The sequence below is a fragment of the Athene noctua genome, chromosome 1 (genome assembly GCF_965140245.1).
Source record: "Athene noctua chromosome 1, bAthNoc1.hap1.1, whole genome shotgun sequence".
In the NCBI taxonomy this organism is placed as follows: Eukaryota; Metazoa; Chordata; class Aves; order Strigiformes; family Strigidae; genus Athene; species Athene noctua.
The window spans coordinates 233,436,356-233,455,099 of record NC_134037.1 but is presented as its reverse complement, the minus strand read 5'-3'; the positions used below and the strand labels follow the sequence as shown (position 1 = coordinate 233,455,099).

The 18,744-nt window shown below is 38.9% G+C and overlaps 1 protein-coding gene across 1 annotated transcript; it reads left to right on the top strand.

Annotated features, from left to right (window-relative positions):
• Positions 1 to 392: 392 nt before the first annotated feature.
• On the top strand, positions 393 to 18,519 carry CPB2 (carboxypeptidase B2). Its single transcript, XM_074931500.1, has 11 exons — positions 393 to 463; positions 4,475 to 4,550; positions 7,242 to 7,366; positions 7,458 to 7,566; positions 8,097 to 8,198; positions 8,743 to 8,847; positions 11,393 to 11,509; positions 12,484 to 12,574; positions 16,056 to 16,258; positions 18,108 to 18,192; positions 18,320 to 18,519. Exons 1-11 carry the CDS (start codon positions 393 to 395, stop codon positions 18,502 to 18,504), a joined length of 1,269 nt encoding a protein of 422 aa, XP_074787601.1. The 3' UTR covers positions 18,505 to 18,519.
• The last annotated feature ends 225 nt before the right edge of the window (positions 18,520 to 18,744 follow it).

Below are 18,744 nucleotides of genomic sequence, written 5' to 3'. Positions count from 1 at the left end.
GCTGTGACATGCTATAGGAGTTCTGATTGCAGAGCACGCTGCTGGACCTCCATAAATATTAGATCACAAAAACTTTGTGTTGGTTGTTCTTTCTTATGTCTGAGGTTCGTAGCTGCAATGAAATGACACAAAGGCTGAGATGACAAAGTGACTTGCCAATATGAAAATTTCCAAAATGTACTTTATCCTTTCGTAGATGGAGGACAGCAATACAAGCAGGACCTCCCAAGGGAGCTCTGTCATATTAACTTAGCCACCAGTAGCTTGGGGTTGAGGTGAGAGACAGTATTAAATTTTAACCACTCTTTAAATAACATTTTTGAAATCAGTAATGTGGATCCTGAACCCTTGACTTTCCAATTGCATTTGGTTTCATTGTGGATATAAGGAGGATGAAGTCTTACCTGTTCTTTTCTGTCCTACTTATTTGGATTCAACAGAAGCCTGTCTTCACTCTTCCAAGGTAAATATCTGCTGGTGCTACTGAGCTTTTAGTGTGGGGTGAGTGGGAGAGGGAAAGTATTGAGGCAAAAAAACCCTCTAAGTCACATAAGAAAACATTTGGCAAAGGTTGACATTTATTTATTGCTCTTGTAATTGGATATGTGGTTCAATTTAACATATAGATGGTGGAGGAAATGAAATTATTCTAAGTCTTCTTTGCATCCATAAATCCTATGTTTTTAATCATATTAAAACTATTCCTTTTGGTCTAAGTGCAAATCAATTCTGTTCATTCAGTGCTTCTGAATGCCAATAAAGGGCATTCTGAAACTTAATGGGAAAAAATAATTTGCTTCATTTGCCTTAAAACAAGATCTTAAATGAATTACTTCTTGAGGTAGAAACAGAAACCATTTCAGAAAGTGCTAACAATCTGTTTTCTTTCTAAAGCAGCTTTTATGATTGTTTTTCCAGTCATAAATCATTTTTGAATAACCATTTGGTATTTGTACAATGTTTCAGAAGCAGCTTTATTGTTACCTATCGATAAACTTCAGAAATGCCCTGAAACCAAATGCTTTCTTAAAACACGAGAACATATGTCAGAGATGAAGACAGGCAAAATGCTTTTATTTTCTACATGTACAGCAAGTTTAAAAACCTGAAATATTTTAATAGGTAGAACTAAAAGGATAAGCCCCTCCTATGGTGATATTAAGCAAGATGAATAAGGAATCACAATGAAACACAACGTGCTCCCAGGACTGAAATACCTACACAAGTAATAGTGAATTATGTCTCACAGCCCTTCTGTGGCTCTGCACCACACACCAGTGGCAGACCTGTGACAAGTGAAAACCATTGAGTTCATGCCTTAAAAGAGAGGATCTTTCATCTCCATTTGTGTTGCAACCATATTTTCTTGTGGATTGCTATGGAAGGGTAAGGATTATAATAGGGGGACAGTTAAAGAAGTTTCTAGGTGAATTCAGTGGAGCAATATTGCTCTGTGCTACTTGAAGGTTCATTTATTTAATGTTTAAATAAAACCCTGAATATCTGACCCTTACAGAACAATATGGCATTTCCCACTGCAAAGCACAAGTCTAATCCTCCCAGCCCCAGTTATGAAAATAGCAAATGTAATGAGATTTTAAAGGTGATATATTATATCTGACTTTTTACTTTTATTTGAGCACTAGTGTTGGAGGATTTAACGGTCATGTATTAAAGCTTCCCTTTGCAAGGCTATAGTGTGATTACTGCATCAGGACTTCTAAAAAAAACCCTGATATTGTGACACTTCTGAAAGAGCTTATGGCACTGGAAAGACACCTACCTCACTTGTAGGGAAAGAGGAAGGCTAGAAGCTGTTGGAGAGCCAGCAAGGTAAGAGAAAAGAGGCAGACATCTGTGTTCCAGGCAGATGAATAGTTTACATGGTCCAGGAGGACAGGAGAAGATGCTAGCAGTACTATTCTAGTGACACTACCTGCCGAGAGCCATGGTGAGACATTCAGTTGGAGGTAAGTAGGGAGGCCTCTCTTGTGGAGAGGTTAGTCAGAAAGAACATGCAAGGTTTAAATGGCTTGAGGCTATGAGGACAGGGAGACACATCCACGCTGATGCCTTGGTGTTGTGGGCCTGTGTGATATATGCTGCTGACAGCCCTCCTAGTGACTGAGAAATGCAATGGAGAGGAGAGGTGAAGAGACTGAGACGCCAGCAGAGAAATGGCACTGATTTATGTCTATCTGTGAGATGGTGGCCAGGGGCCCTGGATGGGATTCATTTGACTATACAGGCTTTCTGCACATTTCTGCATAGGCACAAAATTCCTTCATCTTCCTGTACAGCTAGTGGAGAAAAAAAAATATATTGAGGTTATAATTCGTTCCAGTTTAGAGTACACATCTAAATTAACTCAAGTTAACCAGACCCTGAGAGTGCCTGTTTCTTTATTAAGATGAAGATATCAAAACCATCTAAAATGAACTCTAATGCATCCCACTCACTCTGTCATAGCTACAGGATAAGACCTGAGCATTCTAGTATGAGAACGGCAGCTGGATTTCTATTTACCCAGAAACAAAAGGAAGAGGAAAAAGAGATGGGTAACAGTGATAGAGTCCAGCGGGACCCGGGCAGAAAGTTGGAGGGGAGTGAGAGGGATCCTCTCAAGGACAAACTCAAAGAGCAACCAGGGAAGCAAAGCATGATAACAGAAAGTGAAAGAAAAGAGGTGTGTTCAAGATTAACATGTTCAGCCGTACGAGGGCAGCAAACAGGGCAACAAAGTTGGGGGTGGAGGGTTGTTTCTGAGGTTGGTATAAAGGCAATAATTAGAGCTTTTGGTGGGTGTTTTCTAACAGGAGTGGTGCAGAAGACAGATGAAGGAGGGTGTAATGATAAATCAAAGCAGAGGAACTGAGAAGCCAAATGACCACAGTTTTGGCTGTTAACACTCCCCATGTTAAACACGACTACAAAAGCAAGGGCAGAACTTGGATCAGCTTGTTCAGTGTATTCAGGTCCTATCAATGATAGCTACAGAGGAATGGCTGATGGCTAGCACCTGTCCAGTACTTACCACACTCAGCTGAAGCATTTGTGCAACAAGTACACACCAGCTTCCTCATTATGGTACTCTCAAGCTGTGGGAACAAAACCAGATGCAGCAGCCCTTTTCTGATCTCCCCTGTGAAAAGACTTCCCCAGATATAAGAAGACAAATTCACTTCTAAAGTAGCCCCAAACACATACTTTGGAGTGCACTTGCCTGAAGAAATAGGCAAACTGCCAACCCTGCCTATCTCTGATTGCTTTTTGATGCTCTGTCAAATGATGCTGGAGGCAAAAATAGGGTTGGCATATTGTTGGTTCTGCATGAGAAACAACAGTGATTGCTTGGAGCCTGGCTAAAAGTAGAAAAGATGAATCACCTGGTTGCCAGATGCTGTCAGGTCTCTGTTTGAAATCAGTCACAACAACGAGTTGTGACAATCATGTTATACAGCTTCAAAATACTAGTTCTGAGAGCCCTGCCTGTTTTCTTTTCAGAACAGTCTTTGCAGACAGAGCTGGCAGGAACTTCCACAGTGGCTGGATTATGCACTGCCACTAACTTCACACAGTTAGAGGGCCAAGAGCCACCCATGCCCAGAAAATGAAAACACAGGTCTGACACTCCCCTGAGTCTCCTCTTTCTACACGTAGAGATTATTTTAATTATCTATCCAATGTAATTTTGAACTACATGGCTTGCAGGGCACTGAAGATCAGGGCTGGATTTACAATGCAAAGTGGTATTTTTTCTTTCTGGAAAGTGAACTTCACTTCTGTTACTGATGGTGGGGTCAGGCATGGAGTAGCTGCAAAGATCCATCACATGCACAATGTGTCCAGACCATGGGTTTCAAGTAAGAAGGAAATATAAATTACTGGGCAAAAAGGGTGAGGATAGTGGTATAGACCAGCTGAAACCATACCTGGCAAAGGGACAGAAATGAGGAGATCAGAAAAACTGGACTGGCGTAGGTATGATGATGGTAGTAGCTTCTGTGCATCTACAAAACATCATGTTTGGCTTTTGCCAAATTGTGAGGGCTTTTGCCAGACTGGGAGGGCTCATGACTCTACTGAACAGTGACTGAGACCAAGAAACTCAGGGGAGAACAGGAGAGATGCCTTCCTAGTCAAAGCTAGTTTTCCACTGGTGCTGCTGCACTCTGGATTAGCTGAGGCTGGTTGCTGTTGTGCTTGTGCCAGTTCCCAGGAGCCATCTCAAGAGACCAGCAGTAGGTATTGGCTACCAAAGCCCTGAACCACTTCTTTCATTAATTTTACTGACTGGCAGAAACAGGGGCTGGAACAGGGCTCAGCATCTTCATTATTGAATCTTCATGGGGAATGTCAGTTCATGGCAGCAAAGCCAAGGAAGACAAGAAAGGTCAAGTCTGCTTCTCTACTTTTGTGTGACCTAGAGTAGTTTCAAGTACCTGTGCTTTACCTAAATACCCTTATTTTTCAGGGATGAAGTTCTGTGTGCTCTCCCACAAACAGACAGACAGGTTGAAGCCCTTCAGGATTTACTGAACACCACTGAGGTAAACAGATCCCTCTGTCTTTCTGATCTGTAGGCCAAATTTTTCCCCAAAGTACAGTAATACTGTTCCCCTCACCTCAAATCCCTGAGAAAGATTTAGTCCACCTTCATTCATCCTAATACAGCAACTGAGAAAATGCTTGGTTTTCATTGCTCCTCTACCCTCTGATTTACATGAGGTGACCCCTCCTTCATAACATTAAAGTAGTGCGTTATATGAGAGCTTAGATTTCTTCAACTGATTTTGTGTGTTAAGACACTGCAAAATTGGCAAAGCACCAACACACAGTAAGTAGAAATACATTTCTAGGGAACATAATCACTGTAGACCAATGCAATCTTGAACTATGACTTGCACAGCTTTGAAGATCAGAACTGGACTTTTGTGGTGTTTGTCTTAAAGGAGTATTTAGAAAATGAAAATCTCTTAAGTGACACTTTTTTTTCTTTTTATTAGTTGAATCTTTCATTAAAGAATAGAGTAATTTAATTAAAATAAGGCATCTCTTCCTCTTCAAAAGCATTTGCTCAATCACACCAACTCCCAGTTTGAAGCCAACACTCTGCAACAAAGGTGTAACCATTCCCTTGACCAACATAATTTACAGGATGATTGAAGATGTGTCTCAGATGACTGAGAGCTTTTAATGGTGCCTATGTCCAGTCTTTCTCTGTCTTTCTTGGCTCCTACACATTTTACATCCACCCCAAAAATCTACTAGTTTTCTGCTGTCCCTACTAGCATCTTCTGATACTTCCCTTCAGTTCCCACAAACCTTGATAACTTCCTTTGCTTTTTTCCACTTCCACAAGTCAACTCACATATCCATCTACCTTGCTCTACCAAAATCAATCTTCCCTCCTCCATCTCTTCCTCACCACTGTCATTCTTCACTTTTTTGTAGACAGGACCCCCAAGAAGTCATGAAGAACAACTGCAGTACATTCAGTGCAGAGAGAGCATGCAGTGGCTTCTACCAAGTCACTTATGTGAATATGCAAACTAAACATTTTTCAAGGGTTATAAGCTGACCATTTTTTCCCCATGGTTATAAATTGGGCAAGTTATAAGATGAAAAGGGAAAGGGAAAGGGAAAGGGAAAGGGAAAGGGAAGACACAAATAGTACCTCCCAAAAATTTTTCATGCTTACAATCTAGCGACAAAGAAGAAACTGAAAATCAGCATCTTACAAGAAGAATTATCATGCTATTTATAGGTGCTACTCCTGCAAAAGTTGGAAGGTAAAAACCTAAATCAGAGGAAATGCTTTGTTCTTACAGCACATATATTGCATGTAGCATCCATCAGAAGACCTGGACATAGGAACACCTTCAACTGTCTTCTATAGCTGCCCCTGGGGCAGTATTGACCATTGCTGATGCTGGGTAAAGAGACCCATAATCATATGCATTATCAAAGTTTCTGATTTACCCCCATTCATTGTTCCTCTGCCACCTCAGTTGTGTCAACCCAGAGTTCCTTAGTTCTCCTTACTCTCAACTCAAAGAACGCCTACACCAAAGAGAAACTAAATCTGAACTGGTGCACATCAGTGCAGACAGCAGGCTAGCAAGGGCAACAGGGAAACTGGTGCTGGGGAGCTAAGCATCCAGATTACTTCTTGGATGGGTCTTCAGAACAATGCTGAGCCATGTGATGCTGTTGCTACCCTGCCAATAATGTCTGAGATGGCTACACTGAGACTAGCTCAGCCATTTGTATAGCACATTGCAGTAATATATCTGGGGGCCAAATTTTTTTACATTTATTGTTCCAAAGTCTTGATTAAAAGCATGGATGAGTTTTCTGCATGATTTTTCAGACATGTTCTCTCTGAGAAATGAGTGAGGTAACCAGCTGACAGCTGATACACGCCTGGAAACATGGTGCCTAAGTTTAACGGCACCATGTATTATACATGAGAAATACAATATTCCTGGTGCAATTGCACCAGAAAGGAAAAAAAATCCTATTGTCTGATGACTCCCTGCTGTATGTCTTCAAAAATGCATTCAAGACTTATGTTGATCTTTTTCACATTGTAAATTCATGCCTAATTTTCTGCTTACTGTCACCCCTAGATCTTTTGGTATTATTGGTTTTAAAGTTGCAGTGTTTTATTGAATGTGTTGGCTTCTGATTTTAGTATTGTAAAAGATTTAATTTGATCAAGAAGAATCTAATTTTCTTATTTTCCTCCCATTTCTAATCTCTGTATTGCTGCTTCAACTTGACTTATATTCAAACCCCTTCTGGCATTTATTTATTCCCTGATCAAAGTCATCAGCAAATACAATAACTACAAAGACTGGCATGATCTTCATTAATTCTCCAAATACCCTCAGGGAAAATAACTCTCAGCAGACTTGAAAACATGTAACATAATAACCAGCTAAACATATATATTATACTAGAAATACTATCTCAGAAAAGGTTATGTTCCTGTCTTTGTTCTTGATTTATCAATTTATGTGCAGAAGTCATTATAAACATTTCTTAAATATGCACGTTTTATTTCCAGCAGCAGCAGAATAGTATAACACAACACAGGGAACATTAAATTGCTTGTTACAAGTGGTGTCTTAAATTGAAAGCGTATGCTTTGATTGTTTTCAAAATACTTATTAAATGTTAGTAAGAATAGTTCTTCTTTTCCCAGTAAAAAAAATTCATATTTTTTTAATTTGTAGGTTATTCTCTGGCAACCTGTTGTGGTTGAAAACATCAGGAAGGACAGAGAAGTCCATTTCTATGTCAGGGCATCCAGCATAAATAGCATAAAAGCTCAGTTACGGCAACTGACCATCCAGTACAAGTATGTATTTTTTATTTATTGTCATGAATGTTTCTGTAAAGTTGTTTGTCATTTATTTAACAGGAGGTCGTGCTCTTTCTTTGTTATTCAGAGTCTCAATGGAAGATGTTCAAGGACTTATTGAAAAACAGACTATCAATGACACAGTCAACCCACGCAGATCTTCATCATATTATGAAAACTACCATTCTATGAAAGAAGTAAGATATTTTTGTTGTAATCTTCTGTAGATTCAAGAGGTGAAATTTGTCTCATGGTTGAGAACGGACATAGGGAAAGAAATCATCAACAGGTAAATAATTACCATTGTATTGCTCAACCACTGAGAGTTGTATTTACTGTAATGCCTTCATAGAGAAAGAAACACCAGACAAAATCTCTCATACATGTATTGCCTCGAACTGCCATTCAAATGCAGTCCATAGAAAAGCACAATGAAGTAGCAAAACAACGCATAAATATTTAAACCATGAAATGAATAATAATTTAACCAAACAGAAGGAAAGAGGAATTTCAGGGCTATTCTTGGACTGTGTTGTGACTATATCTTAGTCTATTTTAAGAGAAATTAGAGTCAGACAAGTGGTAAGTGAGCTGAATTGCTAGTTTTTCTTTTCCATCAACTAAGAGACAGGATTTTGGGAGGAAGAATGAATTTAAGTCTAAACCATTTTCAGGGATGAAGGAAAACAATGGAGAGAAGATCTATTTATTAATTTCATCCTTGCAGATATATCATTGGATGGAAGAAGTAGTGAAAGTCCATTCTGACCTCCTCCAGAAAATATGTATTGGATCATCATATGAAAAACGACCACTTTATGTTCTGAAGGTACAGCTATGACTTAATGCAAAAACTTTCCAAGTACTAATGAAAGCAAGTGATGAGGCTTGGCCAGAACACTTTTTAAAATCTATACTTACACGCATTTTTTTGTTTTAGAAGTTTCCTACGTTCTTCTAGTAAGGTGCATTACCTTTGTAAAGGCACATGACCACATTAGGTTCCTTGTTGGGTCATGAAGAAGTTATTACATCTAGGCCATCATCCAAGTCATGAAATACTGGTATGGTAGATACCCTCCTCTGTTGACAGTGAAGCCAGTCTAGTTTGTTGCTCTGCATAGTTGGTGATCTTGGCCTCAGGTCTTGCTGTAGTCTTGGTGTCTATGGTAGGAGCTTTCTGCAAGCAGTCTGAATATGGCGCTCTGTCTGTATGTGAATTTAACTGAGAACAGTATCCTGGCCCAGGATCAGTCTAAGCTCTCCCTACAAGACAGGTGCTTCTTCTTCCATCTTGGTTACCCTTTTCACTTCCATTTTTATGTGGGACACTTTACAATGGTGACATTTTAATACAATTTCTCTTTTGTCAGCTTTCTAAAAGCCAGGAAAACCCCAAAAGTGCCATATGGATTGACTGTGGTATCCACGCTAGAGAATGGATTTCTCCTGCTTTTTGCCTGTGGTTCATAGGCCATGTGAGTAGATAATCACATCTGATTAGCATTTTCAAAGCAAAGCAAAAAATCTTGATGTCATTTACCTTCTCCGTACAACTGAGCTCTAAGCTCCATGGTCTTAATCCATTTAATTCCACAACACTAAGATATGAGATCTGTGTCTAACCTGCGTATGTAGCAGTGAGTGTGTGTGTGTATGTGTCAGTAGATGGAGAGGCATGTATGAGAGAGAGACAGAAAGTCATACAGATTGAATGTAAAAGAGCTCAGATGTCAAGTATGAAAGAAACTTCAAAGTATGTGCAGCAAATACAATAAAGACGTTTACAATTATGAACAGTCAGGGATGGAGAGGGCGCACCAGGAAAAGCAAGTTTTTGGTAATCTACTAGGGCTATAACTATACTGCCACACGGGTTCAAGGAATTATCTTGGTTCTGGGTCATGCAGCACGTGACGGCTCATGCCCATATTACTCCAGCTGGCACTGGCTGGAGTAGATCAGAGGACACCCAAAATGAGCTCAAGCTGTCCTACAACCCATGGCTCTTCTCTACTTGCCTCCTAGAGCAATAGGTACACCACACTGGCCTGCTCCAGGCATGGCATAGCTCCACAGCAGCATGCACACCAGCAATCTCCACTCAGCACTTGCTGTGATGTGTCACCTGCTGCTGTGTCTGCCGCTACAGCTCCTCCACCTCCTGCCTCTGCATTTTCTATTTGTGCTCCTGCTTTTTCTGGATCTGCCTCATTCAGAGAATGAGGCCACATAAGCCACCTTTTTCTGAAAGTACCATCCCTGCTAGAGACACCCTCATTTCAGACCTCCAGAACATGACCAACAACTGCCAGCCACATGTACAGTTCATGGAAATCAGTAAATCACAGATGGGATGAGACTGTAGTATGGGCTTGGCCTGACCAGCCTTGATGTGCAGCCGCAGACCGATGGTTACATCTGATCTTTAATATCTTTAATATCTACACTGCTCAGGATAGTGAACAGAGGTATGCCAAAAGATACATCATCCATGGTTCGTACCTGCATTTTAACATATGTTGACTCTTTTGGAATTTAAGGCACCTCTGGTCAAGGCATTATACTGAGCTGATAGCCCAATTCCTAGTATGGACCACAAAAAGGCTCCTAAGGGCTTTCTGGCTCAGACAAGGTTGCCCAGCTTGCTCAGTTAAATCCAGAGATATTATTTATTTTTCTTTTTTCACAAAAGCAAAGTTCACAGTAAAAATAAACTAGATCAGATTGAGACTTCACAATAACCAGTACTGTAGCTAGAGAAACAATGTAGATGACTCCTTGAAACATGAATTATGCTTTGGCCATGATCGAACTAATGATGTTGATAATAATAATAAGACGTGTTTATTTCTGTCCTCAGACACAACTATAAAAGCTCAATGTCTATAACATTTGAAAGGAGATTGCAGGAGTTAGGGACAGATACAGCTGAATGCACCTTGTGACCCACTGATAATCCCAGACTTCAAGGTTCCCTTGGAGAGAAATGCATTTGCCCTTTTCATGCTGCTCCAAGTAATTACCAGCTGTGCTGTCACTTTGCCAGTGACATGTCTCTGCAGCATTTTTCAGAAGTAACGAGCTGAACATTTAGGTTCTCCATCCCCTTGATCTAATCTACATGTTTTAAATTCAAATTTTATTTCTTTATCACTTCATGAAATAACATTTTAAAATCTGACATCAATACACATCTACACACACACATTAAAATCACTACCTCTCTAGCAAATCCTAGGCATCCTTTATAATGGGTCTACTCTTTATCACTTAATTTTGTTGTTAAGATTGCAGAAAGATTGACATTTCTCATTTAGTCAGAGAAAGTCCATTGCCCGAGGAAAACTAGGAAGGATTTAAAATGAAAGAAGGTGATTTAAGTAAGGCATAAAGAAAAAATATATGATTAAGGATTTAGTCTATTCTGGTAGTAACAAAACCACTTGTCTAGGTTAAAATTTATCCCTGTGTCATGAACCAACAACCAGGTTAGGTATCACTAAAGCCTTCAAAATAGGCTGTGAAGCAAAATTAGCAATGCAGATCTTATCAATTCTTGGCCTACAAGTGCACTGAACTCACAATGCAATAAGAAAAAAGAATGTCATGTACAGCAGCCATTTTAAATGTTCCTTGTTATTTTGGGGCTTGTTTTATTTTATGCCACTTTTGTAGTGTTTTGGGTGGGAGGGATGGTTCCTATTATTTATACAAACAGCAAAAGCTCAAACCTTCCTATTAATAGGCTTCAACTCCATCTCATGACCACCCATTAACATTAAAGGACTGCAGTGTATCTGATTGACTGTATCAGCTTGATCCCTACCCTCTCACTGGCAATTCTAACTAAAGAGCTACTTTGCTATTTAGCAATTTCTGTGGTGCGATGCGCATCTGTCAGGAGGTAGACTGGTCTGATAATTGTCCAATGATTATACATCTGCCATCAGGTGCCTTTCTAGGAAGGTAAGAAAACCACTATGACAAATGCTTTTAATAAGTTTCCCCTGTGCTTTATAGGCAATCCATGTGCGTGAACGAGATCAGACAATGACAACACTTCTGGAGCACTTTGATTTCTACGTCATGCCTGTGATAAATGTGGATGGCTACGAGTACACATGGAGCCATCCCTCTGTACGTAGAGCTTTTTTGACATTGCACAGGCTGTGTAGTGTACTGCTGTGCTATTTATGGGAACTATCATTGTGCACGCTGAGGGCATCATTTCCATCCTGGAACTGCATGCCCCAAACTCTTAATCTGTGCTTGGGATTTCTGCATTTCTGCCTTATTCAAACCACAACAAACACTACAACTAATTGACATTTGGCCCACAGTATCTTTGTGTCTTCCAAGATGCTGGAGATGCCTTTGGAAATGACAGAATCTCATTCTGGGATTTTTATAGTTCCAGATGTCAGGGAATGGCTGTGTCAGCCTTCAGCAGTAAGGTTACAAATACCGGCCCAATCTAACACAAGCTGAAGAGCATGCTGCATCATGTAGAGCACAACCAGTAACTCACTCCTGCCTCCTTTTTATTTCAGATAAACAGAAGGTACAACAGGTATCTTTTGTCCAGGATTTTATTTATGCGTTGGAAATTCCAAGCCGTTGAGATGGTTCTTTGATTTTCAGATCCTTCACTCAAGTTAAAAAAAAAAAAAACAACTCCACTCTTTTACTCTTTCAATCTTCAACCCAGCTTGGTTTATATTTGGATAACTATACACAGACACCTCAACAGCCACACCCCAAATTTCCAACTTTCCACATGCTGTCAGCAATGCCTACAGAAAAGTTGGACTTGGACTCCTAAACTCACATACCTGGCCAAACTGTATGCCTTCTCCCCTCCTTCCACAGTCCAGATTCATTGAAATAGATGAGATGGGACCACTACTTATCCTACACAACACTTCCTTTCATCATCTTGCCTCGCTTGTGATCAGACTGTGGTTTCATAATCTTCCTTGCTCTTTTGCCTCTCCATTGGCACATGACCTGTAGAGGCACAAGTGGGATGTCACATTTAACTAACCAGTGAGATGGTGCATCAGTTTTAACAGCATTTTTCCTGAACACGGCTTGTGTGTCTCTTTTCATAGAATCGGCTATGGAGAAAGAGCCGCTCCTCACACGGTAACAGCAAGTGCATCGGTACTGACATGAACAGGAATTTTGATGCACACTGGTGTGGTATGAAATTATTTCCTTCCTACTGTATCCCTGCCTCACTTTTAACCTTTAAGATTCTTTATTTTGAAAACATTATCATTTACCATTTCACAAAGTTGATATAAAGATATATGCAGCTGACTATCTGTTATGAACCAGTGAACACCTCCCCGGCTTGAGATACTTTTGTTGGGACTCAGGATTCTTCCTCCCCAGATGCCACACTGAGGACTTTTCCCAGCATGATGACAAGAGAGAGGGGGACCAGGATCCTGGATCCTGCCCCTTGCATCACACCATGTTACATCTGGTGCAGGTTGTTAGTGGTAAGGAGGAAAGAGGGAATAAGTGGCCCTTGCCATGTCACCAAAGGCCTGTTGTACCATATAGCTGATGCTCTACCATGTTGTATGAATTGCCCACCTCAGTCATCCTTCGGTAATGCCTACCTGACCAAGATTTTTTGGCTCTCAGTGTTTGTTATCAAGACTATATCACATTTACTTACTTCCACAGGCACTTTAGTACTTGACAAGTTTTTAATAGTCTGCAGAATAGCTATCAGATCTGGCTTCACTCAGTACTGACAGTAACGCCTTGTATGACTTTCTATCATTTTAGTCCATTGCTAAACTGGGAGTAAAGATGTTTATTTGCCATCCATGGCTTTTTAGATTAAGAAAAACATACATTTTTTTCAAGCATAAAATTATTAAGATGGTGACCAAATACACAGATTTAAAAGTGATATTCAGTATAACTATGTCATAAAAACAGAACTTGAAGTCTGAAGGAATAAGAACAAAAACTCATGTGATACATATACTAGTTTCAGGGAAAGGTTATGTAATGTAGTGCTTTCAACATGTAAAGCACTTTTGGTGGCGAACAACTTCTGAAGCAGAAAAATGATTCTACTTTACAGAAAGCAGAAGAATACAGGTAGATTAGAAAGTGCTTCCTCTCTAAGTAAGTCTTTGGACAAAATGTACACCTTCTTAGAGGGCAAAACCAGAACATCTTACTTGAGTAACTAGGGAAGTATTCATACAGTTTTCAGCCATGCTATGCTCCTCTCTTAGACATGGTTGAAAACATAGAAGAGAGAAGCCTTAGCACCTTGCAGGGTCATCTGAGACAAAAAACTGTACAGATGAGTCCAAGCACCAAAGTCAGGTGCTTACAATAACTTAAACAGATGATGGTAAGGATATCCCTAGGTTTCTACTTCTTTTAATTATACAGTCAGTAAAATGCTGAAAAACAAAATCCTATTTTTCTTAAGTAGCATAAAAATATTGTTTATACTGATTCAGATATATTAGCAACTGATAGAAATGGCTGAACAGATTTGATCCAGATCATATTAACTGCAGAATCTCCATTACTGCTATAGCTGTGTGAAACACCAGGAGTTCAGCAGGATCCTCAGAAGAACCAAGCTGGAGTTTTGTCACTTTATAATGCTATTGTAATTATTATTAGCTGTGCCAATTGAATACTATAACGTGATTGTGTTCATGGGAAATGACCCCAAATTAATGGGAATGGGAGATTTAATCTTTACTCACATACTTCTAAAGAGAGAAGAGTTCTTGCAAGGGGTGCCAAACATTCTGAATTTCACTGGCTTCAGATTTGTTTGTGAACACATTGAGCCACCACAAAATTTCAGGTTTTAGATCCATGCGTTTAATTAGAAATTTACTGCCGTGTTTATCTGTTCTTTCTCTTCAGCTGCTCAGATAACAACTTTACAAACTTTATGAACAGGCCCTCATGCTTTTTATGAAGAGCAAAATATACTAAATGCACTGATACATTATATTTTTCTTTTATACCAATAAAAAGCAAAATTACTCCACTAAAAGCAATGCACTACTTGGAATTTATTCTGTGGAAATAAATTTGACTGCAACCTGGATTTAAAATTTTCTCCACATTTTCCGCATTATTTCCTTAGCTGGTTGTTCTTAGTATGATCAAGAATTTAGGAAAGCAAACAGAACATTTATCCAAGATTGCCAGCCAACAGATTCTTCATTGCCTTTTTCTTTGGACAGTACTTTTGCGCAAAACAGAACAGTGTAAAATTTAACATTCTCATTTGCCACTTTTGCATGATTACACATAGATACCAGGAACTGTTTGTATTTTCATGTGCATGAATTTTCATGGATCGTCTGTGAAATCCCCCTCAATTCAGAAACATTAAGGCTTATAAATATATCCCAGAGCATAAACGTACCACAGCTCTCTGCCCCGGTACCTTTGTTTCTGACCTCCTAGCCTGCATCTCCCAGACAGTGTCTCTGCAGCCACTTCTCCCACACAGCCTGCTCTCTTCACTGTATTATTTCTGCTTCTTCTGCTGTGTCATACAAGAGTGTAGGTCATCTGAGGATTTATTTTAAACTACTGATATTATAAAGGGGCTTGCAGTATCTGTGGAACAGTTGAATGCATGAAAATACAGGTTTATTCTCATTATTATCTATTAACATCAACAACCAGTTACCACCATATCATCTAGTCTTCCTGTCTATCACAACTACATTTCACCCAAATACACCTGTACAGAGACTCACAACTTTTAATTAACTAAACATAGATTTTTTTTTTTTTTAAAAAAGAGTGTTTTGGGGATCCAGATATGCTCCCCACTACTTTGTGGTGTGCTACATATTTCCCTAGATATTACTGGCACCAGAAGATGTTTCCTTCTCTCCTGTATTGTATGATAATACCTTGCATTGCTTCTACAGGGCTGCTACTCTGCAGATGTAACTGGCATTATTGATTTCTGGAAGATGGACATCTGGTAGTATCCCAATGCTCAGGGATGCAGAAAGTCTTATGTTGTTACTCACTGAGCTTTATTTCTGCATAAGATTTAAGGATAGAATGTCCATTTAAATTACAGATAGAGGAAAATTTATAAAATTTATTGAAGCATAAAGAGCTGACATTAACACTAAAGAACCTGGCTGCTTCCAGAAAGTTATTTGGTCTTATTTTGAAAATAGCAAAAATGGTGAATCCTAGTTGTCTTCTTGGTAACTTGTTCTAGTGCCTAGTTTTCCTCATTCTTAAAAACTTTCATTCTGATTTGTATTTCTTCAGCTTCTAATTGGCAGTTTGCTTTCTCCTAAGACTAAATAATTACTTAGAACTGTCTTTCTTCCTGTAGTACTTCTAGATTTTAACAAGGGATCTCACAATCCTGTTCTTGATGAGTTTAAACAGAGCATATTCATCCTGTCCTCTAAGACTTTTCAGAACAGTCTTTGAATCATTTTTGTTTTCTTCAATTTTTTTCAAGAGTATAGTAGGTGAAAAATCCCAGTAGGCTCACACTGATTTCTACAAGCATGACAGTTATTTCCATAGCATGGCAGAGTCCCCAGTTTCTTGCATATTAGCATCATGCTCTGCTCTTTCATTAGATGAACAGAAATGCAGAAGGGAAGAAGGAGTAAAACTGTGTGCTTTTTTGTTACAGGGGAAGGAGCATCTCCCTATGAATGTCAGGAGACATATTGTGGACCCTACCCTGAGTCTGAGCCTGAAGTGAAAGCAGTGGCTCGCTTTGTCAGAGATCACAAAGACATCATTAAAGCCTACATAACCATGCACTCTTACTCCCAGTTGGTATTGTTTCCATATTCTTACACTATGGACAGAAGCAAAGACCATGATGAGCTGGTAAGTGTTTTCATGTCCTGAAGTTTCACATTTATTTCAGAACTTCTTACCTTGCTTGGTTAGGCTTGTAACGAGGGAGTCACAGTGTTCTGAGGATCGAGAATTACAAAATGAGATTTCTCTTGAAGTTCTCAAGAACTTAAAGAAGTCTGGGCTGGTCTAGCAGTATCAGCAAGCTTCTACTGAAAACTATGGGAAAATAAAAATATTTATTTGAGATCGATAACACATCAACAACCCCTCATATGTTCAAGTTGCTGCTAAAAGAGCAAAATCTCTTTTTTTTTTTTTTTTTTTTTTTCTTGGACACCTCAAAAAACTATTTGTGCAAATTCCTGATTATGTTGTATGGCTTACACAAACTCTGAAATGATGTGGGTGTGTAACTCTAAAAAATACTCTCCACATACTAAGCAATGACACTTGTGGACACTTGATACTTTTTATTAAGTTTTTGCTAGGGATACTTATTTAAAATGGTCCTAACAGTAGGATGGAAAACATATCCTGCTTATGTAGAATTTTAGATTCCTGAGCCACCAAATCACACAGTAAAAACTCTCCTACAAGACAGAGTTCAAAACAGAAAAAGTAGCTGCTGCTTTTTTTCCCACTGACCATAAAGCTCTGTGTTTGTCTTGATATGGAAAGGATATCCAGGCTAAAATGGGATTTGCTAATACAGACTGATCAAGCCATAAGAGTAGGTGGACAGCTTAGTCATATTCTTTTCATGTAAAGACATCAAACTTCCTAGAGCAAGGAATTTCCTTACCTGCAGTTCCTGGCCCACTTTTGGTGTTTCCTAAGCTCCAAGTGCTAAGGCAACAAATTATTTGCAGCAAGACCTCCTGCCTAGCAGTAAGAAAGGAGAAGAAATCATATCAAGGTGAACAGCAAGCAGGTTTGTAGGCTTTGGGATTTGTCATATGGGAAGACAGTGCATCTCTGAGGTGGACAGGTCATTTCATATACTATATGACATAAGGACAGACAGTAAGTGAGTTTATAAAGATACAGGATTTACATTTGTACACACTGCGGTCATTTTACTGCTTGTCAAGGTCATGCATCTCCCATGTCACTTAACATATTTATTTTTAAAAACCATATTTCAAAAAACAAATGTTGTATAGATAAGAGGACTGTAAAAAGTACACAATTAATGCATTGGAATCACCCTACTTTGTTGGACAAAACCCCAGTCTGATATAGCATTTCCATTGGTAACTAGTGCTAGTATGTACAGAAGAAGAAATAGAAAAAATCCAGAAATGTAAACAATTTCTATTCTTATGCTGTGTTGGTTACTCTTTAATTTCCTGAAACAAACTGTTTTATATACTGCAATAAAAAAAATGCAGTTGTGAGTGAACAGCAATAATGTATTTGTGACTCCTCTGTAAAGCAGAAAGAGATGCACCGATTCTGGGCATTTAAGTCTTCTTCATGGCTTAAGAGTAAAATTGCCTTAATGAAAATATTTTCCTGATGGTTTTGTCAATGCTGCATAAATCAGCTTAGACTTAATATGACTTAAATGATTTAAATACTGTGGCGGAAAAGGAAAAATAAAAGACAAGTGCGAACAAATGGTTTGCTAACAATTTGCTGCCTGAAGTGGTGGTAAGGTCCCATCTATATTTTTTAACTAGCTACAGCAGAAAGGCAATCTGTAGCATGGGCATATGGCAAAAATTTGAACCACATTCTGTGGGTTTTCTAGAGCCTTTTGTAAGAGTATTTAACTTATGCAAGATCCAGAGCACAGGGTAAGTAAAGCCTAACTGCATACATGTTAACTATTATCACGAGGTTATAAGGCTAATAGTGTTTTATTTAATTTCAGGAAAGTCTGGCAAAGAAAGCAGCTAAAGCTATAAAGAGGACAACAAAGAAAACTTATAGACTTGGTGCTGGAGCACAAACAATTTGTAAGTATGACTTTACTACAACAATAGGCATGACAGCACATCCTTGCTAGCACCAGAAGACTGCTTTTGAAGAGAAAACTGAAGTTCTGGTTTCAAGTAATTTATCTATTTTCCTTTTCTCACATAGATTTAGCTCCTGGAGGTTCAGATGACTGGGCTTATGATCTTGGCATTAAATATTCTTTTACCATTGAGCTTCGGGACACAGGAACTTACGGATTTTTGCTTCCTCCTCAAGAAATTAAACCAACTTGCTTAGAAGCACTTTCTGCTGTCAAAGAGATATCTCAGCATGTTCTTCAAAATTTGTGATGTTGAGTATAATTTATTCCAGTATGACTGTACTTAGCTCAAATAACAATTAAAAAGCTTGATTTATTAAATTTATTTATATATAGGTAAAAAAAAAGAATTACTGCACCCCCTATACTTCATTTTAGAATGCTTGAGGTTTTTTTCAATCATACTTATATACCTATACCTACAACAGGAAGGGGAAATACCTACACTGTAAGGGGAAAATAGGATAGATAATGTTAGATTCCTCTAGAT

Bases quoted from the DNA above. Each gene is read 5' to 3' on its own strand.
- CPB2 (XM_074931500.1), top strand. From the start codon at position 393: ATGAAGTCTTACCTGTTCTTTTCTGTCCTACTTATTTGGATTCAACAG. The intron at 4,551-7,241 runs GTAAACAGATCC...TTTAATTTGTAG, and splicing joins ATTTACTGAACACCACTGAG to GTTATTCTCTGGCAACCTGT. The intron at 7,567-8,096 runs GTAAGATATTTT...TCATCCTTGCAG, and splicing joins ACTACCATTCTATGAAAGAA to ATATATCATTGGATGGAAGA.